General features: G+C 41.6%; 1 protein-coding gene across 2 annotated transcripts in view; it reads left to right on the top strand.

The window, feature by feature from the left end:
- Positions 1-22,423, top strand: part of chchd6a (coiled-coil-helix-coiled-coil-helix domain containing 6a) — a 123,309-nt gene that overhangs the window by 42,400 nt on the left and 58,486 nt on the right. For both annotated transcript variants that reach the window (XM_071203638.1, XM_071203639.1), the window contains 2 exons: positions 8,032-8,102; positions 18,218-18,353. In XM_071203638.1, coding sequence (XP_071059739.1) covers positions 8,032-8,102; positions 18,218-18,353 — 207 coding nt within the window. The remainder of the gene's footprint in view (positions 1-8,031; positions 8,103-18,217; positions 18,354-22,423) is intronic.

A 22,423-nucleotide genomic window follows, 5' to 3' on the forward strand; every position in this document is an offset into this window, starting at 1 on the left:
TTTAAAGTCAAGCTTCAGTTTAAGATTCACCCTGTAAAAGCGCTATAATATATTTATTATAGCGCTTTCTCAATGACTCTCAAAGCGCTTTACAAATACACATTACACATAATACATGTAATGGTCATCTACTGTGGACAATACCCACAGGAGCAAATTTGGGTGAAGTGTCTTGCCCAAGGACACAACGGCTTGACGCAGGTGGGAGGGAGCGGGTTTCGAACTGGAGTTCCCCAACGCCCCCTTGATCTGATGATCAAACGCACAGACCACTGTGCCACCCATCCCTCAAACATATTCTTCATGACTAAAGTTGGAATTGAAATAAAAAAGGAAAGTGAAACTTATGCTCGTCGTCACCCTCTCCCTCCGGTCCACATTAATACAAATGATCCCAATACGTATGATTGTATGAACTGAAAATATCTTAAAATCAATACAGATGTATTTATTATAAACGTTAGTCCTTAACATCTATCACTGTGTATATCACCATTCAAACATCTTTTAAAAGTTGAACAAACCCCACACAGCTCAGTAAAGACTGAAATGTTGACTTTATTTGATAATTTCAGTAAAAACTAACGTTCATATTTCTCTGTTTGATTATAATACTGATGAACGTTCAAAACAAAGCACTTTGGCAACTTACCACCTATGTTTTAAAATGCTTAATAAGCACCGTAACTTTCATGATATAATTGCTCGGTCATAATCGGTTGTTTCCGTGAACGGCCGACTGTTGAGTGACGGCAAATGCGGCGGCTGCAATGCATTGTGGGGCAGCATTTACTCCTCTCCTTTCGGTAAAGGAGCTCCAGTGGTTCCTAAGCAGAAGGAGGTTATAAAGGAAGTTTGAAACCTCCTTTCCTTTCATTTAGAGAATTGGAACGGCACTTATCATGGCTGCCACTGAGGGACTTCCGGGTCATTTCACTCCGTTAGGAAGGTTCCTAAGCGAAATGGACTATTGGAACGCAACCCAGGTGTACCTGCACAGCAGAGAGACAGAGAAGACAAAAAAGAGTGGAGCACGTAAAACTAAGGTCAATACAGGAAATGTATTAGCACAATTTTTTATTTGATTTTTGCACATGTCTATTGTTGGTTTCACATGCACCTTTTGATATATATGTAACTCTTCCTTCTTACCGTCTCGTCTTGCTTGCTCACTCTCTCACGCACACTCCTGTCATGGTAAAGTATAGTTTGAAGCTTGTGGAAATAGAGCATACAGGAGGGGATAATAATAATCCTCCTTCAAGTCTGACAGGTTCCTTGACACACTCACAGCGGGCGCCTCCATGTAGCGCACTGGAAATATACAGACACACGCCCACACACACAGCTTAGCAGTAAATGAAGCCGATGGCAGTACCTTTTCCCTGGTCAAACAGAGAAGAGGAGAACTCTGGTTATGCACATTCTGTATATTCACATATACTGTACGTACACACATGTGGTAACAATGGCACGTTGGCTTTCTAATCAGAACTTTTTTTTAGTACTGTATTAAAACTCCACTTTTTTGCTGTGTTGCACTTTCTTATGGAAATTAATACACCCTGGGCCCGAGTCAAAGTTTAACACTTTCATCCTGTGAAAAGCTATCTGCTCAATATGCTGCAGCGAGGACTTCCAATGTGCCTATTAGTTGAGCTTGTTAGCAATATTTCCTCTTGAGGCTGCACCCATCTGGAGATGAAGATATGAGTTGCAAAATAAGTTTACATCACTAAACATTGCAGAGTTGTGGCTTCCATTCCTGATACCTTATTATTTTTTCCTTTGCAACAAAATAAAGTGCTTCTGTACGTTATGGTAAACACTCTTGGGTGAATTTGAAGTTGTGTCTTACATTTTTTTTGCTCCAATGCATGATTTATACTATGTTTTATATCTGATAATGTTTAAGCTTAACATCTGCCATGCACGACAAGAACATTTTCTCTTATAATTAAAATGAACTTGAATCCACTTATGATGTTTATCTTAAACTTACATTCTAAAGCAGAGATGTTACATAACCCCGCTTTTTACACCGTTGTCCATAAATTCTGTAGGGTCCAAACTAATGTTGCCAGAGTTGTAAGTCATAACTATTAGCTGACTAGGTTTTCCATTAGTGACATCTCTGACCCCTCAAGGGCTAGAAAACAGTATACAATATACATTAGGAAATACACACCAGAGAAGTAGAATGATAAATGGAAGTACATTTGTTTAAGGACGTAACACATGTCACACACACACATATACAGTTCTACTCAAAGCCCAGGGTCAATAGTGTGACTCCATCAAGAATCCTTTTGTGTGGTTCAGTAAATGCCTCTGCCACTTTCAGGTCATACCAAAAGGTTAGATGAGGTGGGAGTGTGTGTTAGTTTTCTTTTAGCCACCAACTTGTTGACCAAGGTTTGCGATTAGTTCAAAAATGAACATAGGACACATTATGCTCATTTTCAGGATGCCTCTACTGTGACACGTTAACATGCATTCATATTTAAAAAGCGCTTTATTTTTCTCATACTCATCTGAAAACAAGACCTCTGATTGGTTAGCTGGCTGGATCTGTTGAGATTGGTCAACTGCTTAGAGATATGTCGGAATATCATATATTAGTATCATATAGTATTTGGTGGAGCAGTACCCAATAGAAGCGCGAGTGTTACATAGTGATGTTGTGCTCCCTCTAGCGCTACCTTTGGGATTTTAGCCTTTGCAGACCATTTACATGTACAAAACCCTATACACTCTATCGGAAAGAGAAAACCCCAATAAAGCATAGTGGCCTTTTTAAGCCTTTTGCTGCTTTGGCAAGTGTCTATCCTACATTAGTGCCATATGTGTTTATTTCATAGCAGATACTTTCAGCCAGGATACATCAACCTTATCAATGCCCGACATGGACCAATAGAGTGAGATGCTCTATATCCTGATCTGAGCTCAGTATTACCTCTGTCATAATTACCTTGTTTTAATGAGCGAACAGCAATGGAACTACACTATTAAACAAATCTACCTTATTACTTTTGAGGCTGCCTTTGACTCCAAACAAGCACCACATTTAGGATCCCATAGTCGCAGGGTGGTTGTAAACATGTGTAGACAGCTGGGGAGAATTGCTGCAATCATCATCAGTAGGGAAGCAGAAATCTGTTTGGTTATTGATGGCTGATGACTGTTAAGTGCAGCTGTTGCCACATTTTTACAGCTAACAGGCTTTTTGACACTCTACACATAGGCTGTGTTTTGCACGCTTTTATATGGCCATCTTTAAAAAAGTAATGAGCATTGGTTTCTCCTTCATTAATTTTTGTTCCTATCCCATGCACATCAACTTTCCTCTTACTTTTAGCCCTAACCCTGGTTAGGAGATGGTACATTCGCTCAAAAATATTGACCATATGCCACCATTATTCAGATGGAAAGCATAATGGCATTTATAGCTTCAGATGTTGGGACCACTTTTTTGTGCATAAAGACTACTAGTCAGGAACACCACCAAGTTGACTTGGGCCCCGTCCACACGGAGACGAAAACTAACCAAATTCGATATCAAAAAAGTCTTCCGTCCACACGGAATTGGCTCAAGAAACGTGTCCGTCCACACAAGACTGCTCGACCCGCTGGAGACGCTGTAGTACAAATGCCGGGCCTGTAAGTGGCGCTGTACTTCCGCCACAAAATATACCAGAAGCAGCGAAGAAGACTGATGACGATTAGTATTATTATTGTTGCTGATGGTTGTGGTAGAGGAGCTGTACATTTTGCACTAAAATCTGTATCATGGTCAGTAGCGTCTGGAGCACGAACGCAACCCTGTGATCCGCCATTGTTGTTGGCGAAACGCATCAGCAATGACGCGGGGGTGAGCAGGAGAGGCGGGGCCAGTGTTTCCGCCAGACCAGAGCTGAGAGGGCGTCCACCCCTAGAGCGGGGGGACACACACTTACATTTGGACTTGAGCCGTCCCTTATAGATACTGTCTTTTTACGTTAGTGAGCCGGATCAAATGGCTCGGCTCTCTTAAAGCGCCGGCTGTTTCGGCTCCCACACGGCTCTTCATGTTACCACAGTTTACCACGGAGCCTCAGTTTCGCCGCTGCGAGGCTCTGGCGCTCGCAGTTCACTCGCGTGCTCCACTAGCACTGCTCATCGCGTCCGTGTGTTGTCCTGTAGCAGGCACCGCCGATGTCGGGGAAACAATCTTCAATACTCCGAAAAGAATCCCACCAGACTCCTTTGCCCCTCCAACAGCAGGATGTCCTTGTCCTTTTTCCTTTTAGTTATTTCAAGCGATAACAAATCTCGATCTTCTCTCAAATTATTAATATTAATATTAATATTTTTGGAATATTCAGGGAATCCCGAGCCGAATAAGGGCGTCAAATGACGGCAAGACGCCCCCCTGGCGGAAACACTGGGCGGGGCTATGGCGTCATCGTTTTCAGGGAATGATCGTATAGGGCAGGGGTGTCAAACTCAAGGCCCGGGGGCCAAATCCGGCCCGCGACTTCATTTCATGTGGCCCCACAAGAGCTTGCAAATAATATAATATGTTTGTTATACGGTTACATGCCGATTTACAGAAGCACGTTGCCCATAAACTACATTTCCCACAATGCATCTCAAATTTGACTTTTTTCTTCTAAATATGCCTTTTTTCTCAGAATTTACTTTCTTTTTCAAAATGTCACTTTTTTTTTAATTGTGCTTTTCTTTTAAAATCATTTTGTGATATGCGCACTGAAGAGACTTGCCATTATTTGCCCTAGACTTCTGCTTTCAGACGTAGTTAATTATGAAGTTATTACCCTATCCGATAATAATCCAATGCAGAGGCAATGATGTAATAATACATTATTTTAAATATATTAAATATTTATTTTTATATAGTCTTAAAGTTACACCCGGCCCTTTGAGTGCAACCATAATGCGAATGTGGCCCGTGATGAAATTGAGTTTGACACCCCTGGTATAGGGTGTACACACGGAGCCACAATCGTTTCGTCCTCAGACCTACCCACTTTGGGAGCCGTTATCAACGTGTATCGGATTCGAGCTCCGAATCCGCGTTTCCGTGTTTCCGTGTCGGCCTTGTGTGGACGAACCGTCTATACGATAGAGAACGTTAGCAGATTCAACAGATATCGTCTCCGTGTGGACGGGGCCTTAACAAACTAAGCTACCAAGAGAGGACAAGACAGGTCTTCATGACGTCAAATGAGTGAACATAATGAGCGCCTAGGAAATAGGAAAGTTTCAATTAAAAGGCTGCAGGTGGCCTAATAGTTGTAATCAAAGCCCCTATCAACAAGTGAATCTATGCAGCATACAAAGGAAAGTACATTGGAACATTTGTGGTAGGACAAGAGAAGCAAGAAGTAATAGTTTTTATGCCATTTGTTAATTTGTCTGTTCAAATTAAACAACCTAATGCTGTGCCTCATTATATTGAGATAGAAACAGGATTTAGCTTATCTCAGTTATTAAATAACATTGTTTCTCAAGCCTTTATAGATCCATCTTTATCTCTTTTATATTGAGGCTTTCATCCATGGTGAATTTCTAATCTTCATCTGTGTCTGATTTTCATCGAAGCAGGTTAGATAACTTTTTTTTTTTTGGACCCATACATAAAACATTTCCATTACATGGTAAATTCTCCAATATAATTATTTTTTGATTATTTAAGCAAACCAGAATTGCGAATGTCAATAGCTGCAATGTAAATGCAATATGGGTAAAGGGAGAAAGAGATGGTGGCCTGGTTAGACTATAAAGCACCGATTTGTTCGAATTTGTATTACTTTTTAAGGGCGTTTGATTTCTATAAAATAAAATCCATAAATAAGTTGACAGTAAGTTTGCTGTTGTAGAACATTGCCAATGTGACACAAAAGGTGAAGTTACACTGCTTCTTTGCCATTCTCTTCACTGGCAGGTATGACTCGTCTAATGAGTGGTTGAATAGGCAGATGTATCAATATGCAAATGTAGATTAAGGGCATGTCCATGGTCATTTATGGTAAACTGTCAGTCTTGTGTATGTGCGCTCAATTTCACAATGAATGAGATAAGACGTCTCGGAACCACATGGAAAAGTTTCGGTCATGTGCTGCATCAGGGCACACTGCCATTTCTATATTTTGTCTTGTTTACCTTGGTTAAATCCAATGCAGATGACACCAGGCTGCTAAAAAATCAGACCACACACTTGTACATAGATGATTCAGGTCTGATATCACCAAGTACCACAGGAACTCTTCAATTCTGTGCGTCATGTCTTCTTCTGGACTTTCAAATCATTCAAGTATCGTGGTGTATTCTTGAAAGGCATTATGAAGCAAATCCTGCTTCAAGCGATTGGATTTGTTAGAAGTCCATGCTTGGGTCAGGTCCTATGTCATAACCAATAGGCTATTTTGACCCAAACCATTCAAGATTAATCATAACATAGCTATGTAGGTGTGTTTTGTAATCCCTTTTTTCCTCAGCTACATTCACTTGTTTGTCCACTGCGCAAGGAATTTAGTGTACATATGGCACTGGCAGCACTCCTTTTTGTACCTTGCCTATCTTAGACACGTGCACACACTGGGCCCAATCCAATTTAAGAAGTCAGGGCAAACACAAATATTCTCCTGCCTCTTACCGTCATGCCTTCTGCTGCTTTTATTTCTTCTTTCCTCTCTTACCTCCCCTCTAGCCTCTTTCCTCCCCAGCTGGTACAGTTTGCTGGTTAAATATTTGGGAGCTGGGGAGTGGGTACTTGGTGCTGGGAGGCCTAAGCTAGGAGGATCAGCAAAGGAAAGGCTGCAGTTGTTGTGGATTAGCTGCTTGTTTTATCATAATACCACTGCCTGCGTGCTTGGGGTTTTGTCCTCACCAGGCAAGCTGCACAGTCAGAATTCACCAATTCTTTAAAAATGTACGAGTAAGGCAACTTGCTACTGCTGAGCTTCAGTTTTGCCGGAAGAAGCTGGATTTGGATAGCTTTCCTGAGGATGAAAATACAGCTCCACAACTTTTTCTTGGCATTGTAGCTTTGCTTCTTTGGCCCGGGGTCTCCCATGTGGTTCATCTTAGAGTAAAGGTAATATTCAGGTTAGATCACAGGTGGAATTCAGAGTTGCAGCTTTGAACTCATACGTCTAGAAGTTCAAAGCCCGAAGCTACAAAGTGGAAAATTGAAAGACAATGGAGAATGCAAGCTGCTATACGGAAGAGGGGAAGAGAAAGCTGGGAGAAGTGCAGTACAGGAAATACATTTTTTCCCGTCATATATATAAGGGACATTCTCAAGAGTAAACCATGGCTATGAGTTTAGGAAAGAAGGGATATTGGATTTGAAAGGAAAGACACAAAGGGTATGATTCAGAAAGAATACAAAATATGTATCGGTTAGTATGTTGTGACTGCAGAATAACTACATTAAGATGTGCTGTGTACTATTATGAATACAATTAAAGCTCCCAGGAAGTTAAAATAATAGTTTGACTTTCTTTGAAATTGTGCTTACCCGCTTCCTTGCCCTTAATAAGATTGCAAGATAAAATCCCCTCCATATCTGTTATATAAAGATACTGCTACTAGCCAGTTAGCTTAGCTTTGCGTCAACACTAGAAGCAGGGGGGAAAAGCTAGCTGCGCTGTGCTTACCTGCACATCTGGAGATGTCATATCTCTTTTTTTAACCTATACAGAAACAGACTTTAATGTTTTCATTTTGTTCTCACATAAAGTATGTCCAATTTTCTTTGTCAAACATTTCATACTTTAAACTCGTAGCCCACTATGAAAATACTTAATATTTGTAGTTGCCAAACACTAACACATTTTATAACACTGTTATATCTGATATGGCTCAACATTGTCGAACAGGTGTACAGCATGAATCTGGTAACCCACATATGATTGTGATAATGTTTTGAACATACGACACTGTGACTAAATGTAACATATAATAAACAAAAAAATAAAGCTCAACTTATGCATTATGTTTATGTCTCCCTGTCTTGTCATTTAGAATTCAGAAAAATACATACAGAGCAAGGAGGAATTCCACAGTGCTGCCTCCAAGACGGAAGAACATGTGAGGTAAGAGACACACACACACACACACACACACACACACACACACACACACACACACACACACACACACACACACACACACACACCACACACACACACACACACACACACACACACACACACACACACACACACACACACACACACACCACACACAACATAATAAGTAGCAATAGATATTAATCTGCTGTCTTTTTCAATTTGTTTGAACAAGTCAGATTCAAACATTCTCTAGAGCACACCTGACTAATGCGATAAGTGTTTTAATTGGCTGCTCTAATTAAGCCGAATTGAACAATACCCTGTATCCCCGTCCTTGCTTCTCGCTGTGGACTTGTAATGAGCCACAGCCTGGCAAGCAAGCTAATTATTGCAACTGCAGTCTGTAAAAACACCCGGGTCTTGACCTGCTGTTAGATTTTGTGTCACACCAGTAACTGGGCTTGCCAATAACAAGAGTCCTGCAAGTACTCATAGATGACGGGAAAATAATATTTGTTACATTAAGTTTTATTAACTGACTTGTGGCCAGGGTGTTTATCTGTGTTTTAATTATATTCTTGGATTGTCCTCTTATTGTTTTTTTTTGCATTCATCCTAATGAAAACTAGACATCCATGCAGACATCTGACATCTGTTTCCATTAGTTAAACATTGTCTGTGTATCTTCACGTTGATTTGGATTTCAAGAGGCCATATTAAGCTTATTGGGGGTTTTCCCTTTCCTCCATCCATCCATCTTCTCCCGCTTATCCGTGGTCGGGTCGCGGGGGTAGCAGTTCCAGCAGAGAGCCCCACACTTTCTTTTCCCTGGCCACATCAACCAGCTCTGACTGGGGGATCCCAAGGCGCTCCCAGGCCAGCGAAGAGATATAATCCCTCCGCCTGGTCCTAGGTCTCCCTAGGGAGGCGCCCAGGTGACATCCTAACTAGGTGCCCGAACCACCTCAACTGGCTCCTTTCGACGCGAAGGAGGAGCGGCTCAACTCCGAGTCCCTCCTTGATGACCGAACTTCTCACCTTATCCCTAAGGGAGACACCAGCCACCCGGCGGAGGAAACCCATCTCGGCCGCTTGTATCCGCGATCTCGTTCTTTCGGTCATGACCCATCCTTCATGACCATAGGTGAGGGTAGGAACGAAAATGGCCCGGTAGACAGAGAGTTTTGCCTTCTGGCTCAACTCCCTTTTCGTCACAACGGTGCGGTAAAGCGACTGCAGTACCGCTCCCGCTGCTCCGATTCTCCGGCCCATCTCACGCTCCATTGTTCCCTCACTCGAGAACAAGACCCCGAGATACTTGAACTCCTTCACTTGGGGTAAGGACTCATTCCCTACTTGGAGTGGACAGTCCATCCCTTTCCTGTAGTGTGATATAAAGGTTTTTTTTGCATGTAAATGATCTGCAAAAGCTACATTCCCAAAGGTCCCTCCAGAGGGAGTTTCTCCCCGACCCATGGTGATCCACAGCCCCCAAGTTTTTTTCCGTTATCCTGCTGACAGACAGACAAACAATCCCAATAATAAACAAACTCAACCAAAAACACAGCATCCTTTGAAGATCGAACAAAAGCAGAGGTTGTACTCAACAAGTGTCATAGCAACAACTGTGGTCAAAGACCACAACCTTTAAGCAAAAAGTAAGACAATCAGTAAAATGATTACCAAAACATATGCTTGTTAAGGTTGATGGAAGCTTACAGACAGACTTGAGCCTTGCATCTTGATCTCATACCTAAATGTATATGTGAGTGTTTGAACTCAGATCAGCTGGTAAATCAGGTGCCCTACAGTAATAGTCTTGTATGTTGCCAGTGTTTAGGCATACACTTTTCCAAATGGTAACCCGTTTACCATAACATGAACAAAACCACATGATACTTGAACTCCATTTTTCATCACTTAATACAATGGTTCAGACAAACTGCTGTAACTGTTGGCCTGTTTAGAACCCATCTCATCGCCTGACAGTTTGAGTTTCTTGGCTCATCTGACTTTTCTAACAGTGCCACCATGTTCCCAGATCTCAGCAATGACTTGAGTGTAAAATGCTTTTATAGCCAACTGAAGATGGCCAAAGATACAAAAAAGAACAACATTTGGGAATAACCAATTCCTCACCCAGTGAGAGTACTTGCCTGCTACCAGTAGCTGACAGCAACTTGCAGATGCAATGGAAGTAAAATATGAGGAACATTTCAATAATACAGCATCAGGGGTACAATTCTGAATAACCATCCTGCCAAATGGAAGTGTACCTGCTACACCTTCACACTTAAGCCCTTAACCTCAGTTTTAACAATAACAAGAAAGGGTTTTAGGTTAATTTGAACGATGACATCTGCAATTTAGGAATACTAGACTCCCATTACAGAAAGATTTAAAGCATTACCAACATTCTTTTGATCTGTGCTGATGCTTAAGACAAGGTGATCTTACCTCTGGGGGATCCGTACAGTAATACCAATAATCCTCTGCTCGTTCGGAGGTGGTGTGTGTGGAGTTGAAAGAAGGTTATTCTTAATCCACAAGCGTTTTATCATAGAAGATAAAACGATGCAAGCTTCCTGTATCATACGTTTATGGACAATTATATACAGGCTTTAGAGAGTGGATTAGGCTCTCATTTATTCTGTAATCTAGTCTAGCTCTGACCTCCGGGGATTTCGGTAGTATTTCTTTAATGGGTGGTTAAGATGTGAGGGTAACAGTGTGTCTGTGTTTGGGCTTCAAATACGGTGCTTTTCTACAGATTACCTTACCACTGCACTGGTAAGGTAAAACTAGGCCGATTAATAAGATGTGAAGTGCTTTGTAACTTTGACCCGCTACACAAAAAACAATGAAGAAAGTTGAACCACAAACTAACTGTATCAGTTCACTATAACATGATGATGGTGGTGATAAAGAATGTATCTAACGTTCCGCTGTTCATTAAAAAAACAGCGCATTAAACAAACCATCATGCTCTTACTTTAAAAACCATGCGGAATGTCGCCATCACGTGCTTTCCGAAAATAACCGAGTGACACGAGTAGATTTTAGCCGAGACCGGCGTAAAGTTTGTCTCAAAACTCTGTGTGTGTAAAAAGATGATCCACTACAGAGATTTGAGATCCACAAACAGAAATGTGAGATCCACAAGTGCATTTTTGGACTACTACGACAGTGTGTTTGTGCTTTAAGAGGAATACAAAAAACTATAGGTTACTTACGTAACCCCAGTTCTCAGAAACATGAAGTGAGATGTCTCACTATGGGATGCGCCTCATCGTGGAGCAAACAGAAGCATCAATCTCATTACGCCAATCCTGATTGGCTGGTGATCTTGACGTCAGCGTCAGGGAATTCACCCCCTATAAGTAGCCTGCGCCATGACGCATGCGTCATTCAAAATAAGCACCTCTTCTCGCTTCACCATAGCAAGGAGGGCCGTCTGGTGAGACATCTCACTTCATGTTACTCTTAGAGCTGGGGTTACGTAAGTAACCTATAGTTCTCATTCATAACACTCCGTTCGATGTCTCACTATGGGAAATTGTAGCTCCCGTATTGCCAGACGAGCTTATCTCGAAAATCACCAAACTGACCAGAACTTTAACAGGTAGGGCTCCGACTCAACCAGGTGCCCAGCACTGCTTGAGTCAAACTGGGAGTAGAACGTCCAGACTGTTAAGAGGTGGACAAAAGTGAGCGGCGAGGACCAGCACGCCGCTTGCACCAATGTCTTGGATGGGAAACATCCTGGACAGAGCCCAGGATGCAGCCATACCCTAAGTCAAAAGAACTCGCGAACCCGAGGGTGCCTGCGAACTCTGACTCGTATGGGCCCCACAGCAATTGCTTCCACAAACAGTGGGAGAGCCGTTGCTTAGTAACAGGCTTGCCCTTATAAGGGATAGCCCAGGACACAAGGAGCTTGGTCATTATGACGAAGCACCCCTGATCTGTCCCTGTACGTGCGTAAAGCACGGGCTGGATACGGCAAATCCGGCCGCTGTTCCCCGGAGGAATACAGTGGCGGGGAGGATGCCTCTGTATGTCAAATATGGTACCACTCACGGGCCAGGCCCATAGAGCCAAGCGCTCTGGGTGTGGGTGAAAGATCGCCCCCCCCGCTTGGGACAGTATGTCCCTGCGTAGTGGGAGCTGCCATGGCTGCCCGCACAGCAGCTGATATATCTCCGCTAGCCAGTACATAGCTGGCCAGTGTGGAGCTATCAGAGTTGGAGGAGTTCACAGTAACCATCACTCTCCGCGCCATGGCGCGCAGGGTTTAGTTTTAGGGCGGCCACCCAGCGCTGAAACTCCCTCATGTGTAAGCGTCCCAGTCGTACGACCAGGACGGCTGACGCCATGAGCCCCAGCAATCGCAGGCATGATCTGAAGAGAACATGTTTGCGCAGCTGGAAAAGAGCAAGACAAGCTCTGAAAGCTTTCACTCTTTCCGCTGACAGGCGGGCTGTAAAGGGCACCGAGTTCAGGCGTAAACCCAGGAAGAGTATAGTCTGCGCGGGGCACAACATGCTCTTCTCTGTGTTTTATTATGAAACCCAGGTTGAGCAGGTGCTATACGAGGACATTTGTCTGCGTAACAGCCTCCTGCTCCGACTGTGCGAGAAGCAGCCAGTCGTCCAGGTAGGTCGCCAGGCGAATACCCTGTTGTCTTAACGGGGCTATCGCGGCTTCCGTACATCGTACAAACACCCTTGGACTGAGAGACAGACCAAAGGGGAGTACTCTGTATTCATAACAGATCCCCTGAAATGCGAATCTCAGATATTTCCTGTGTGGGTAATATACTGGGATGTGAAAATACGCATCTTTCAGGTCGACTGATGTAAACCTGTCATTTTGTCGCCCTCCTGGCTGGTCTACCTGCATGTGCCATCCGACCTCTGCAGCTCATCCAGAATGCAGCGGCTCGTCTGGTCTTCAACCTTCCTAAATGTTCCCACACCACTCCGCTCCTCCGCTCCCTCCACTGGCTTCTGATAACTGCTAGAATTCACTTCAAGACACTGGTACTTGCGTACCATGCTGCGAATGGATCTGGCCCTTCTTACATCCAGGACATGGTTAAACCGTACACCCCAGCACGTGCACTCCGCTCTGCATCAACCAAACAGCTCACTGCACCCTCGCTGCGAAGGGGACCCAAGTTCCCATCAGCAGAAACACGTGGGTTTGCTATCCTGGCTCCAAAATGGTGGAATGAGCTCCCCATTGACATCAGGACAGCAGATAGCTTACACACCTTCCGGCGCAGACTGAAAACTCATCTCTTTCGACTCCACCTCGAGCGATAGAATTATTAACAAAGCACTTATATACTAATAAAGGACTGGCTTATCGAAAGCCAGTTGAGTAGCACTTGAAATATTTTTGCTCTATGAAGCCTGATGTACTTATATGATTCTGTTTTCTTCAAGTTTGTATTGTGTTGGTCGAACGCACTTATTGTAAGTCGCTTTGGATAAAAGCATCAGCTAAATGCAATGTAATGTAATGTAATGTATTTAATGAAATTAAGCACTTTTCTTCTGCTTAAATGCTTGAGATGAGAGACAAAGTGTAGTGTGAGTACTATAGAGGACCCTGTCTTCCTGGTTGGGATATAAATGGATAGATGGAGAACTGAAGAGGTTTGGAGATAGAAGATGAGGAGAAGAGGATGTGTACCCTTAGCCAATTGAAAAGCTGTCAGGGTGCAGGTGCATACAAGCTACAAGCAAGAGATAAGAGGCATCTCTGTCTCTCTAGCTGTTTTCCTCTTCACCTCTCCTGCCCTCTTTCGTCCTTTTTATCATCTCGGTTTTCACTTCACTTCACCACAACACGAGTATTTTAATCAATTGGTTAATGGTAAAACAGCGTGTCCAGGAATTCTAGCTCTCTGAACATGTCAAATGCCATTTCCTGCTTCAATAGATAAGGGTGGACCTGTTTACTTCAGGTTTACTGTTCTCTTTTCTAAAAGAGTAGACTATCAATAAAAAAGAGGGAAGCACACATTACAAAATAAAAATCTAATAACATTCAAGGTAGAAAATATCGGTAGCAGCATTATAAAAGTAAGTAATCATATAGAAATAATGAAGTAGCTCATTCGCAAGCCTTTGGGGAAGCTTTAAAACATTGTATTAAATGTTTGTGTTGATACACTTTTAGCAATGAGAAGAACCAGGCTAAATTGTATTTATGTCAAACTAATGTTGGGTTTAAACTACAGGAGTTTTGAGATGATGATCCCTGATCCATCCTTTCTGGTCTAGTCATGAACATGCAAACTAATTTAACTACCGTGATATTTTTAAACAATTTTCAGACATGAGAGTGGTATCCATCTTCTCATCTTAGAATCAGGTACCATGTACTTTTTCTCTTCGGCAAAGCGTATTTCCCAAAATGTTGGGAAGTTTCTTTCTCTGTTGATCTTGGTTCATTAGGCAGATGTAACCAATATGCCTTGTCTGTAAAATCCCTGTCCACCCATGTTGCGGACTATTGCAGAAAAGACTGCAGTCGCTACAACAACTGCAATGTCCTTGACAATAGAGGTCGGACAAGGACTTCACAATAGTTGTAGTGTGTGAATGTAGCCGAGTGTTAAATCAAACATGATTTTAATCCTGACAGTTGAGGCTCAAGTTGTTCAGGGATACGAGAACCACCAGACGAAATGCCATGGTTTAATGATTGTCAATGTAGATGCCTGACCCTAGAAACGTGGAGTATGTGATATTAAGACAGTTCTTGCAAGGCTTTTTGTGAAAAACTAAAGATAAAAGACAAACTGATGGCTCCTACCAACCACCCTCTTTTTTTATTGTTCGAAAATAGCAGATTTGTATTACCCTGGTAATAAAAATAAAGAAAATGTCTTTGGGCTGTATGTTGTGATGTTGGGATAGCAAACTTGAACTCCAACCTCACTACTGAAGGATTCAATAACCTTTAATAATGAAACCAACTATGCTCAACAGAACCACAATGGATTCTTCTTAGCAGAAACATTTGATTCAATTAGAGTATTACATTTCTCCTACAATGGTAGGTCTGACCTAAATATGACTTCAGTTAATCGACCCATTTCCCAAATAAACATCCGGACAGGATGTTTATTTGGGAAATGGGTCCTCTAACATCTCAATCTGAGAGTTTTAGGGTTAGGGGTATATACGCTTTTGCTGTTTGTTTGGAGAATACGATGTGGTATTGGCAAGCAAAATAACAAAAAGTCTAGAACATACACATAATAAACGTTGTCGGTATTGTAGCCCTCTAGTCACTAACAATGTTGGATTCTCTTAATTTTCCTTGGGCGCTACTTCCTTTGAGATGTTAACACCATTTTCTGATTAGCTGCCTGAAACACAGTACAGATAGCAATACTTTGTAGTTGACAGGATACAAATAAAATGGCATGCAGGACAAACAATGCCTCATATGCATAGCCAAAGCCAGTAAGGAAAACACAAAAAAAACATCGCTAACTCTAAGAGATAAGAGGCGATAAAAAGCATCTTTCTTATCAGTCTCGTAGCTTTGCCAGAGGCTTTTGTAGTTGGTGGTGTGTTTTGTGTCTTTTCCATTTTCAGATTTCTCCCCCTTTAATTTCTCTTTGTTTCGGTAAGCTGGTTTGCGTGGTCCGGAAGTCTGAGGCCTCTGTGTTCCAACCGCCTCCGCTGCCGGAGATAAAAATAATGGGCAGCACCATTAATTAAGACACTAATCTTACTGTTTGTCATATTTACCGCTCACAGATGCGTGGAGAACTCTCCCAAAAAATGACTGCTCCCTCTCACAATAAAGTGCGTTCGCAGCACATACACACATTCACTTCAAGAGAAAATACATGGCTTGTCAGGGATGCTGCTATAGATCGTTCCGGCGAAAAAACCAAAGCTCTCTCACTTCCTTTTATTTATTTATTTTTGTAAGCGGCTCAGTTAATATTGTTGATTTAAGACCACCTTCAATTTGGTGTGGCATGTGGACAGGGCTTTAGCTTTCGCTGCGACTGAGTCAATGTTCTGCTCCAAGCGCCTTTAATAAACCAACGCAGCGCTATCAGGAGACTTTGGCTTTCCCTGATGAAGGCCATTTATTTCAAATTAAAGGACAGTTCCTTATCTTCAGTGGCCTCAAACGGTGAGGGAGATAAAGATGGCGCGCTTTGGTGTCGTCCTCTCTATGTTGTTAATGTGACGAAAAGGGGGGGGGGTGAGCGAGGGAGAAGTAAGAAAGGAGTTGGAGGGAATACAGAGACAAAAAGTGGGAAAAGCCAGATCAAACAGGGAAGATAAACCATTGGAGGTGGTATGGGGGGGGAGTAATCGGATAGGCTGTCATCTTTTGGAAATGGGCCTTGTGATAAATACCAAAGAAAGCTTTATTCATTCCCTTTCATCGTTTTATCTTACTTCCTTCCTTTATATGTTTGTTCTGTTCCTTTTTCTCTTTAACCTCTATCACCCATGCTCAGATAAACTCAGTCTTTGCATTCATGATACTGTCACAGATGATAGAGTGCACGTGTGTGCCTTTGTGGATATGGATATGCTGTAATTGAAACGGGGGTCAGTGCTTCTTTGTGAATCAAAGTCATAAAGACCCTTTAATTCGGCTTTCAATTAAACTGGTGTTAAACGCTCCTTACTGAGAAACGCAGGGGGGACTGCACAGAGAAGATCGACAAGTCGGCATGTCTGGAGGTGTGCACAAGTTTGTGGTGCTTTCATGTTAACGGTGTACTACAAATTGTGTGTAGGTGTGTACATCTGTGCATGTGCCTTTCGTGGGTGTATTGAACCCGCTTGTCTCTGCTTCAATCAGTAAGAATCCATTACAGCAGGGCACCCAAGAAGCAGGCCTGTCATAGTTAACAATCACACAGATAGACAGGCAAAGACCAATTAAAATACAGCCCACATATCAAATTAAGCACGGCTGAATCTGTCTCTCAAGGCTCACTTTTCTGCTGTATTTGATCAGAACAATGTTACCCACTCAATTAAATGTGATCTTGCCCTAATTGCATGTTTTGCAAAGAAGCATGCACCACACACGCCATATGTTGTTAAACCGGTGTCAGTGGTTGAGGTTGTTAATTGTTTTTCTCCTTTGTCTTGCCTCTTTTAATCAGACTTCTTTCTTTCTTTCTTTTTTTTTCTTCTTTTTTAATAGTTTTCTATATTGCATCAAGTTGGACAAAGCGAACTGTACCAGTCAGTCTTTTGAAGTCATACATTTTTCTCATTGCTGTGTGAGTAAATGTGTTGTTTTTCTCACATGCAAAGAAGAGAAAAGTTCTCGGTCTCAAACTTTGAAATAATAATGAATGTCCGGGTAATCTCCTTTTGACTGTATATACTGTAAGAATGTCAACTTCTATATAATCGTACCTCTTTTTTACCTATGGACGTTTGGCCCCTGCTGGTTATTAGAAATAATGGAGGTTTAAGGCACTTTGCATCAGCTTACATATTCAGGTTGCTAATAAAAAAGTAGCAAATCAGTCTTATTTCATACCAACTCCTAAGAAAAATATCCAGTTGTTTGGCTTCAAAATGTTCCCCAGATAATCTCTAACTGTGTATTTTCTGCTGTTACATAGCAAGTTGTTGGGGTATTTAAAATATTTAATACAGCTAATAAACACCCAAAAATATTCAAGCCAAAATAATGTACAGTACATTTAAAAATCAGTGCATTTGACAAAGCAAAAAAAAGGGTTAAGGTTAGGAGCAACAATGCTTTTACAAGAGCGTTGTTTCTCATTTTTACGTAAGGGAGTTTAAAAAAGGGGCATAGAGGATGTCTTTCGAAATGTATGTTGTAATTTGTTTTTTATTTGTATTTATTATTAAACCTTTATTTAACCATTGATATCATCGATCTCTTTTTCAAGGGAGACCTGTTTGTTTTTATTGATGTTTTTTCCATCGAGAACTACTTAGGAAATAAGTGTATCTAGTAATCCTTTCAAGCGCTATCCTCTTGGATTTTTGTTTGTCCTTATGCTCTTTGGGGTTCTTGTGCTTTAAAATCTGTAATTCAAATTCTACTAACGTCACTCATGATTCCATCTTTGTTTACCCCTGTGTTTTCGGCAGGTCTCGCAATATGAACCCGGTGTGTTCTGGCCTGCAGGCTCAGATTCTATCCTGCTACAGGGATAACGGAGACCAGACCCTAAGGTGTTCCGACCTGGCCAAGCAATACATGCAGTGTATCAATGCGGCAAAGAAGGTGAGTGAGGGAATATCAGGGAACATCCAAAGGGTTAGTAAAACAAAAGTACCGTCACAAATTGTACTTACTCCCATATATAGTCATATATATTGCAACCTTCTACTAAAAAATAATACGTATGTAAAGATAATATTATATTGTACTTGAAGTTTGCTACATGACGACCCCGTCGGAGTGGTGGCTTTTGATGTTTTCCATCGACAGACACAGTGTTATTTTCAGGGCAGCACTATGTCTGATGTAAAAGAAAGAAACTCAAGTTGTCAAACTTATTCTGGGGGAGTTAAGGATCCAAAAAAATCAAATTGAAAGGATTTTGAGTGCTGTCACTTTAGGTTTTTTACACGGAGAAAAGTCTTGTCATTAGAAAGAGCTTTCCAAATGAATGTCTGATGTAAAAGTATGAAATCCAATCCTCCAGTGCTACCAAACTTGTTTTCCTACCACTGCTGAAAATGACACCTTTTTCAAACACAGTCTGGGTTTCTGGGATGGCATCAGTCCTCAGTCGCAGTTCAGCTTGTCACTGCGGCGTTCAGCCTTTTGGGTCTAATGTTATGATGGTTTTGGTCTAACAAGCCGTACAACTAGACATTTTCCCAGACATGATTAATGACATCTTGGGTATTTCCTGAATATGACAGCAACTAAATGTATTAACATTGCCAGAATTGAAAACTAATCCTTAAAGTAGTTCACTTGATTTCAAATAAACCAGATAGGGTCGTAAAAAAGACGCAGCATTATTTACTGTAGTCTCATCACTAGAAATCTATGAAAATATAACAACTTGCATTGTAGACTGTGAGTATGATTATTTAAAGTGGATCCATCATGCTATATTTGAATAATATATTGTAGGGCCATACCTATATAAGGTATATTTATACTAGGGCTGGGACTTTAACGCGTTAATTAAGATGAATTAATTACACAAAAATTAACGCGTTAAAAAAATTAACACATTTTAATCGCACTTATTTTTGCACAGCGGAACGTTTCTCACTGGATGAGTTTCAGGCGTACCGATTATACTGGAGCACCAACTAACGTTCATGACTTCAGCATGGGACTTCAAACAACAACAAACCACGGTGAACAATAGTCAAACATGAACGAACAAGCTGATGAGACCGCTTTGGTCGGCCCCGTGGATGGGAAATGTTGTTTTAAAAAATGGACGGATGGAAGCGTCGATAAGAGCACGGTTGTGTGCAAATTATGCAAAAAAGGAATTTGCATATCACCGCAGCACATCAAGCCTAAAGTATCACCTAAATGCAAAGCATGTAGCAGCTAGCGTGGACGTTAGTCCGACTCCGAGTGCAAGGAACCACACCCTGACCCAACCCACACTCAACCAGATGACTGGTTTCAGGGCCAGGATAAGTAAGTCCATGTCTGAGAAAATAACCAACTCCCTGCTTCTCACTGTTCTCAGGTCAAATATGTATATTTGATTAAAAATGCGATTAATTTCGATTAATTAATTACAAAGCCTCTAATTAAATAGATTAATTTTTTTAATCGAGTCCCGGCTCTAATTTATACGTTTTATTTTTCAAAATACCAAACAGGTCATGCATTTTAGCCATGCCTCATTTCGCTTTATTTTGCTCTCCTCTACCCTGTCTTCACATGCGCTGCAGCTGACCACGTCCCCCTGCAAAGGAGGGGGCCGAGTTAGGATAACCAGCTGTTAGTAACCAGCCTAAAGCAGTTCCCTTTATGTCAACTTCTTACTTCTATAAGAATAAAACACGGAGGGCGGAGATCTCTTTTTCTCCCCGCTTGGCCGGCGTGGTCAGCTGCAGCTCACAGAATCAGCCCCCTGCAAAAACAGGGCTGGAAAGAGCCAATAGAGCGAAATGAGGCATGGCTAAAATGCAGGGTCTGTTTGGTATTTTGTAAAAAATATATATATTTATAATATATACTTTATATACAGTAGGTGTGGCCCTACAATATATTGTTCAAATATAGCATGATATGTCCCCTTTAAGTTACAATTCCTGTAACCTAGTCTCTTATCATAGCAATGAGGACAACATATTATATATATATTTAGGGCCCGAGCATGAGAGTGCTAGGAACCTATTGTTATTGTAGGAATTATTCTTCACTATTCTTCCCGTCCTTAGAACCCATTTTTGAGGGCCTTAGGACGCTTCAAAAGTTGTATAATTTTGCACGGACGCCAGGACCGGGAAACATTTTGACATTCTGGAGTCAATGGGTTCAAATGGCTAGCGCCACCTATGAAAATCCCATTTCGGAAAAAGGTACATAGTCGCACCGTAAGTCCGAATGACCAGACATTTTGCACACTTATCCGTCTCGACCTGCTCTACAAATTATCCTCTTGGACCCCTAACCGCCGCCTTTTTTAATTAGCATAATGTTCAAAACAGTGAAATATTCACTTAAATTTCAATTTTTGGTTTTTCGACACCAAACTTAGTGTACAGCATCGGTGGAGGGTCACACACATTACCCTAGGAAATGAGCATGTTCAGTCCATAAATATGGCCGCCATTAATCAAAACGTATTTGCAAAAAGGCGGGGCTTAGAAAGAAATGCTCATAACTCATCAACAATGTATCCAAATATCACATATGTTGGTGGATAGGTTCAGTCTGTCTTGGGGAATAGGCACACCAAAGCATTTTCATTTTGGACTATAGGGAGCGCCAAAACCACCACAAATGTATAACTCAAGAACGGATGGATGAAATAATTGTTTCTTTTTTTAGACAATAGGCTTGTTTGAGATGAGCTGCGGCTCGCCTCGAAAGTAGACGAGAATAGCCGATTGCAGCCGGGGGACGTCTCAAAAAGCTCGCCTGAAGTCGGACAGCTCAGAGTCGGCTTGACTCGGTTTGCAATGGCGGAAATTGCATTGGCGTTCTTCGTTGCAGATGAGGTGGATGCAATAGAATTCCCACAATTATTCTATCACTACAAATTAATGACTCAAGTGTCTGTTCATTTTAAAACAAATCAATACAAAGGGGGTTGAATCCTACATGTAAAATACAGAACCACTACTTTTCAAAACTACTTCAGTCAGTGGTTCAAGAATGTACAAAATAAATATCGTAATTTTTTGTTAAAACAGCTATTGTTTGGTAGTCACATATAGTTCCTCCGAACTTCACGAATCTTGGCACATTCGGCTATTTTGTCGTTTTTCATGCATTTTAAGCACATTTTTGCAAACTCCTCCTGGGGACATTACAGGCAAAAATATCCTTTTTTCATGTACTTGTTATTTTGGTCTATTTTGCTTCCATGTTTTCTTTCACTCTAATGGAAATAAAACTTCCAAGAAACACATATAAATGGTGTTCGTTTTACCATGTCTGAATTCACCTATAGATTTAAAGCTAATCTGAATATTTAAACATAACATTTCAGGGGAAAATACTGACTTGACGTAAGTAACTATCTGGGGAAGTTGTGAGGTGATGTGTTTTTTCATTTTATCCTTCTCACCTGCAATGCCTTGGTAACTGCATGCACATTAGTGCATTTTAAGTGTTTAATGTAGGCCTGTTACATTTATTATTGAGTGTTACAGTATATATTATACACACTGTTCTGCTTTCTGCACTGACCCCAGCAGCTGTTCTCACTGTAAACATTGCGTCACAATGAAAGCAGTTGTATTAAAAAAATCCAGGGGAGATGTGATTAGTGAGTAAACAAACGGTAAAGGGCAGAAAGTCTGATGCACATTTGATCATCTTAAATAACTTATAATCACAACGGGAACAGTTTGCAGAGCTGTGCTTCATTGACATAAGTCCAGCCATGCGTCACGCCTCTTTTAAACATCACTGTTGCCTGAAATCGACTCTGGAGGATACATCAGTGTACCCTCGGTTATAGCTCCTCCAGAGAGACTTCTGTCTTCTCTCTTCGCTCTCTTCTACATCAGTGTAACCTCAGTTATAGCTCCACCAGAGAGACTCCTCTCTCCTCTCACCTCTCTCCTGTAAATCATTGTATCCTCGGTTACGGCTCCTCCAGACAGCCTCCTCGATAATCGATCCTCGATGAGCCT

The sequence above is a fragment of the Pseudochaenichthys georgianus genome, chromosome 7, assembly GCF_902827115.2.
Source record: "Pseudochaenichthys georgianus chromosome 7, fPseGeo1.2, whole genome shotgun sequence".
Classification (NCBI taxonomy): Eukaryota; Metazoa; Chordata; class Actinopteri; order Perciformes; family Channichthyidae; genus Pseudochaenichthys; species Pseudochaenichthys georgianus.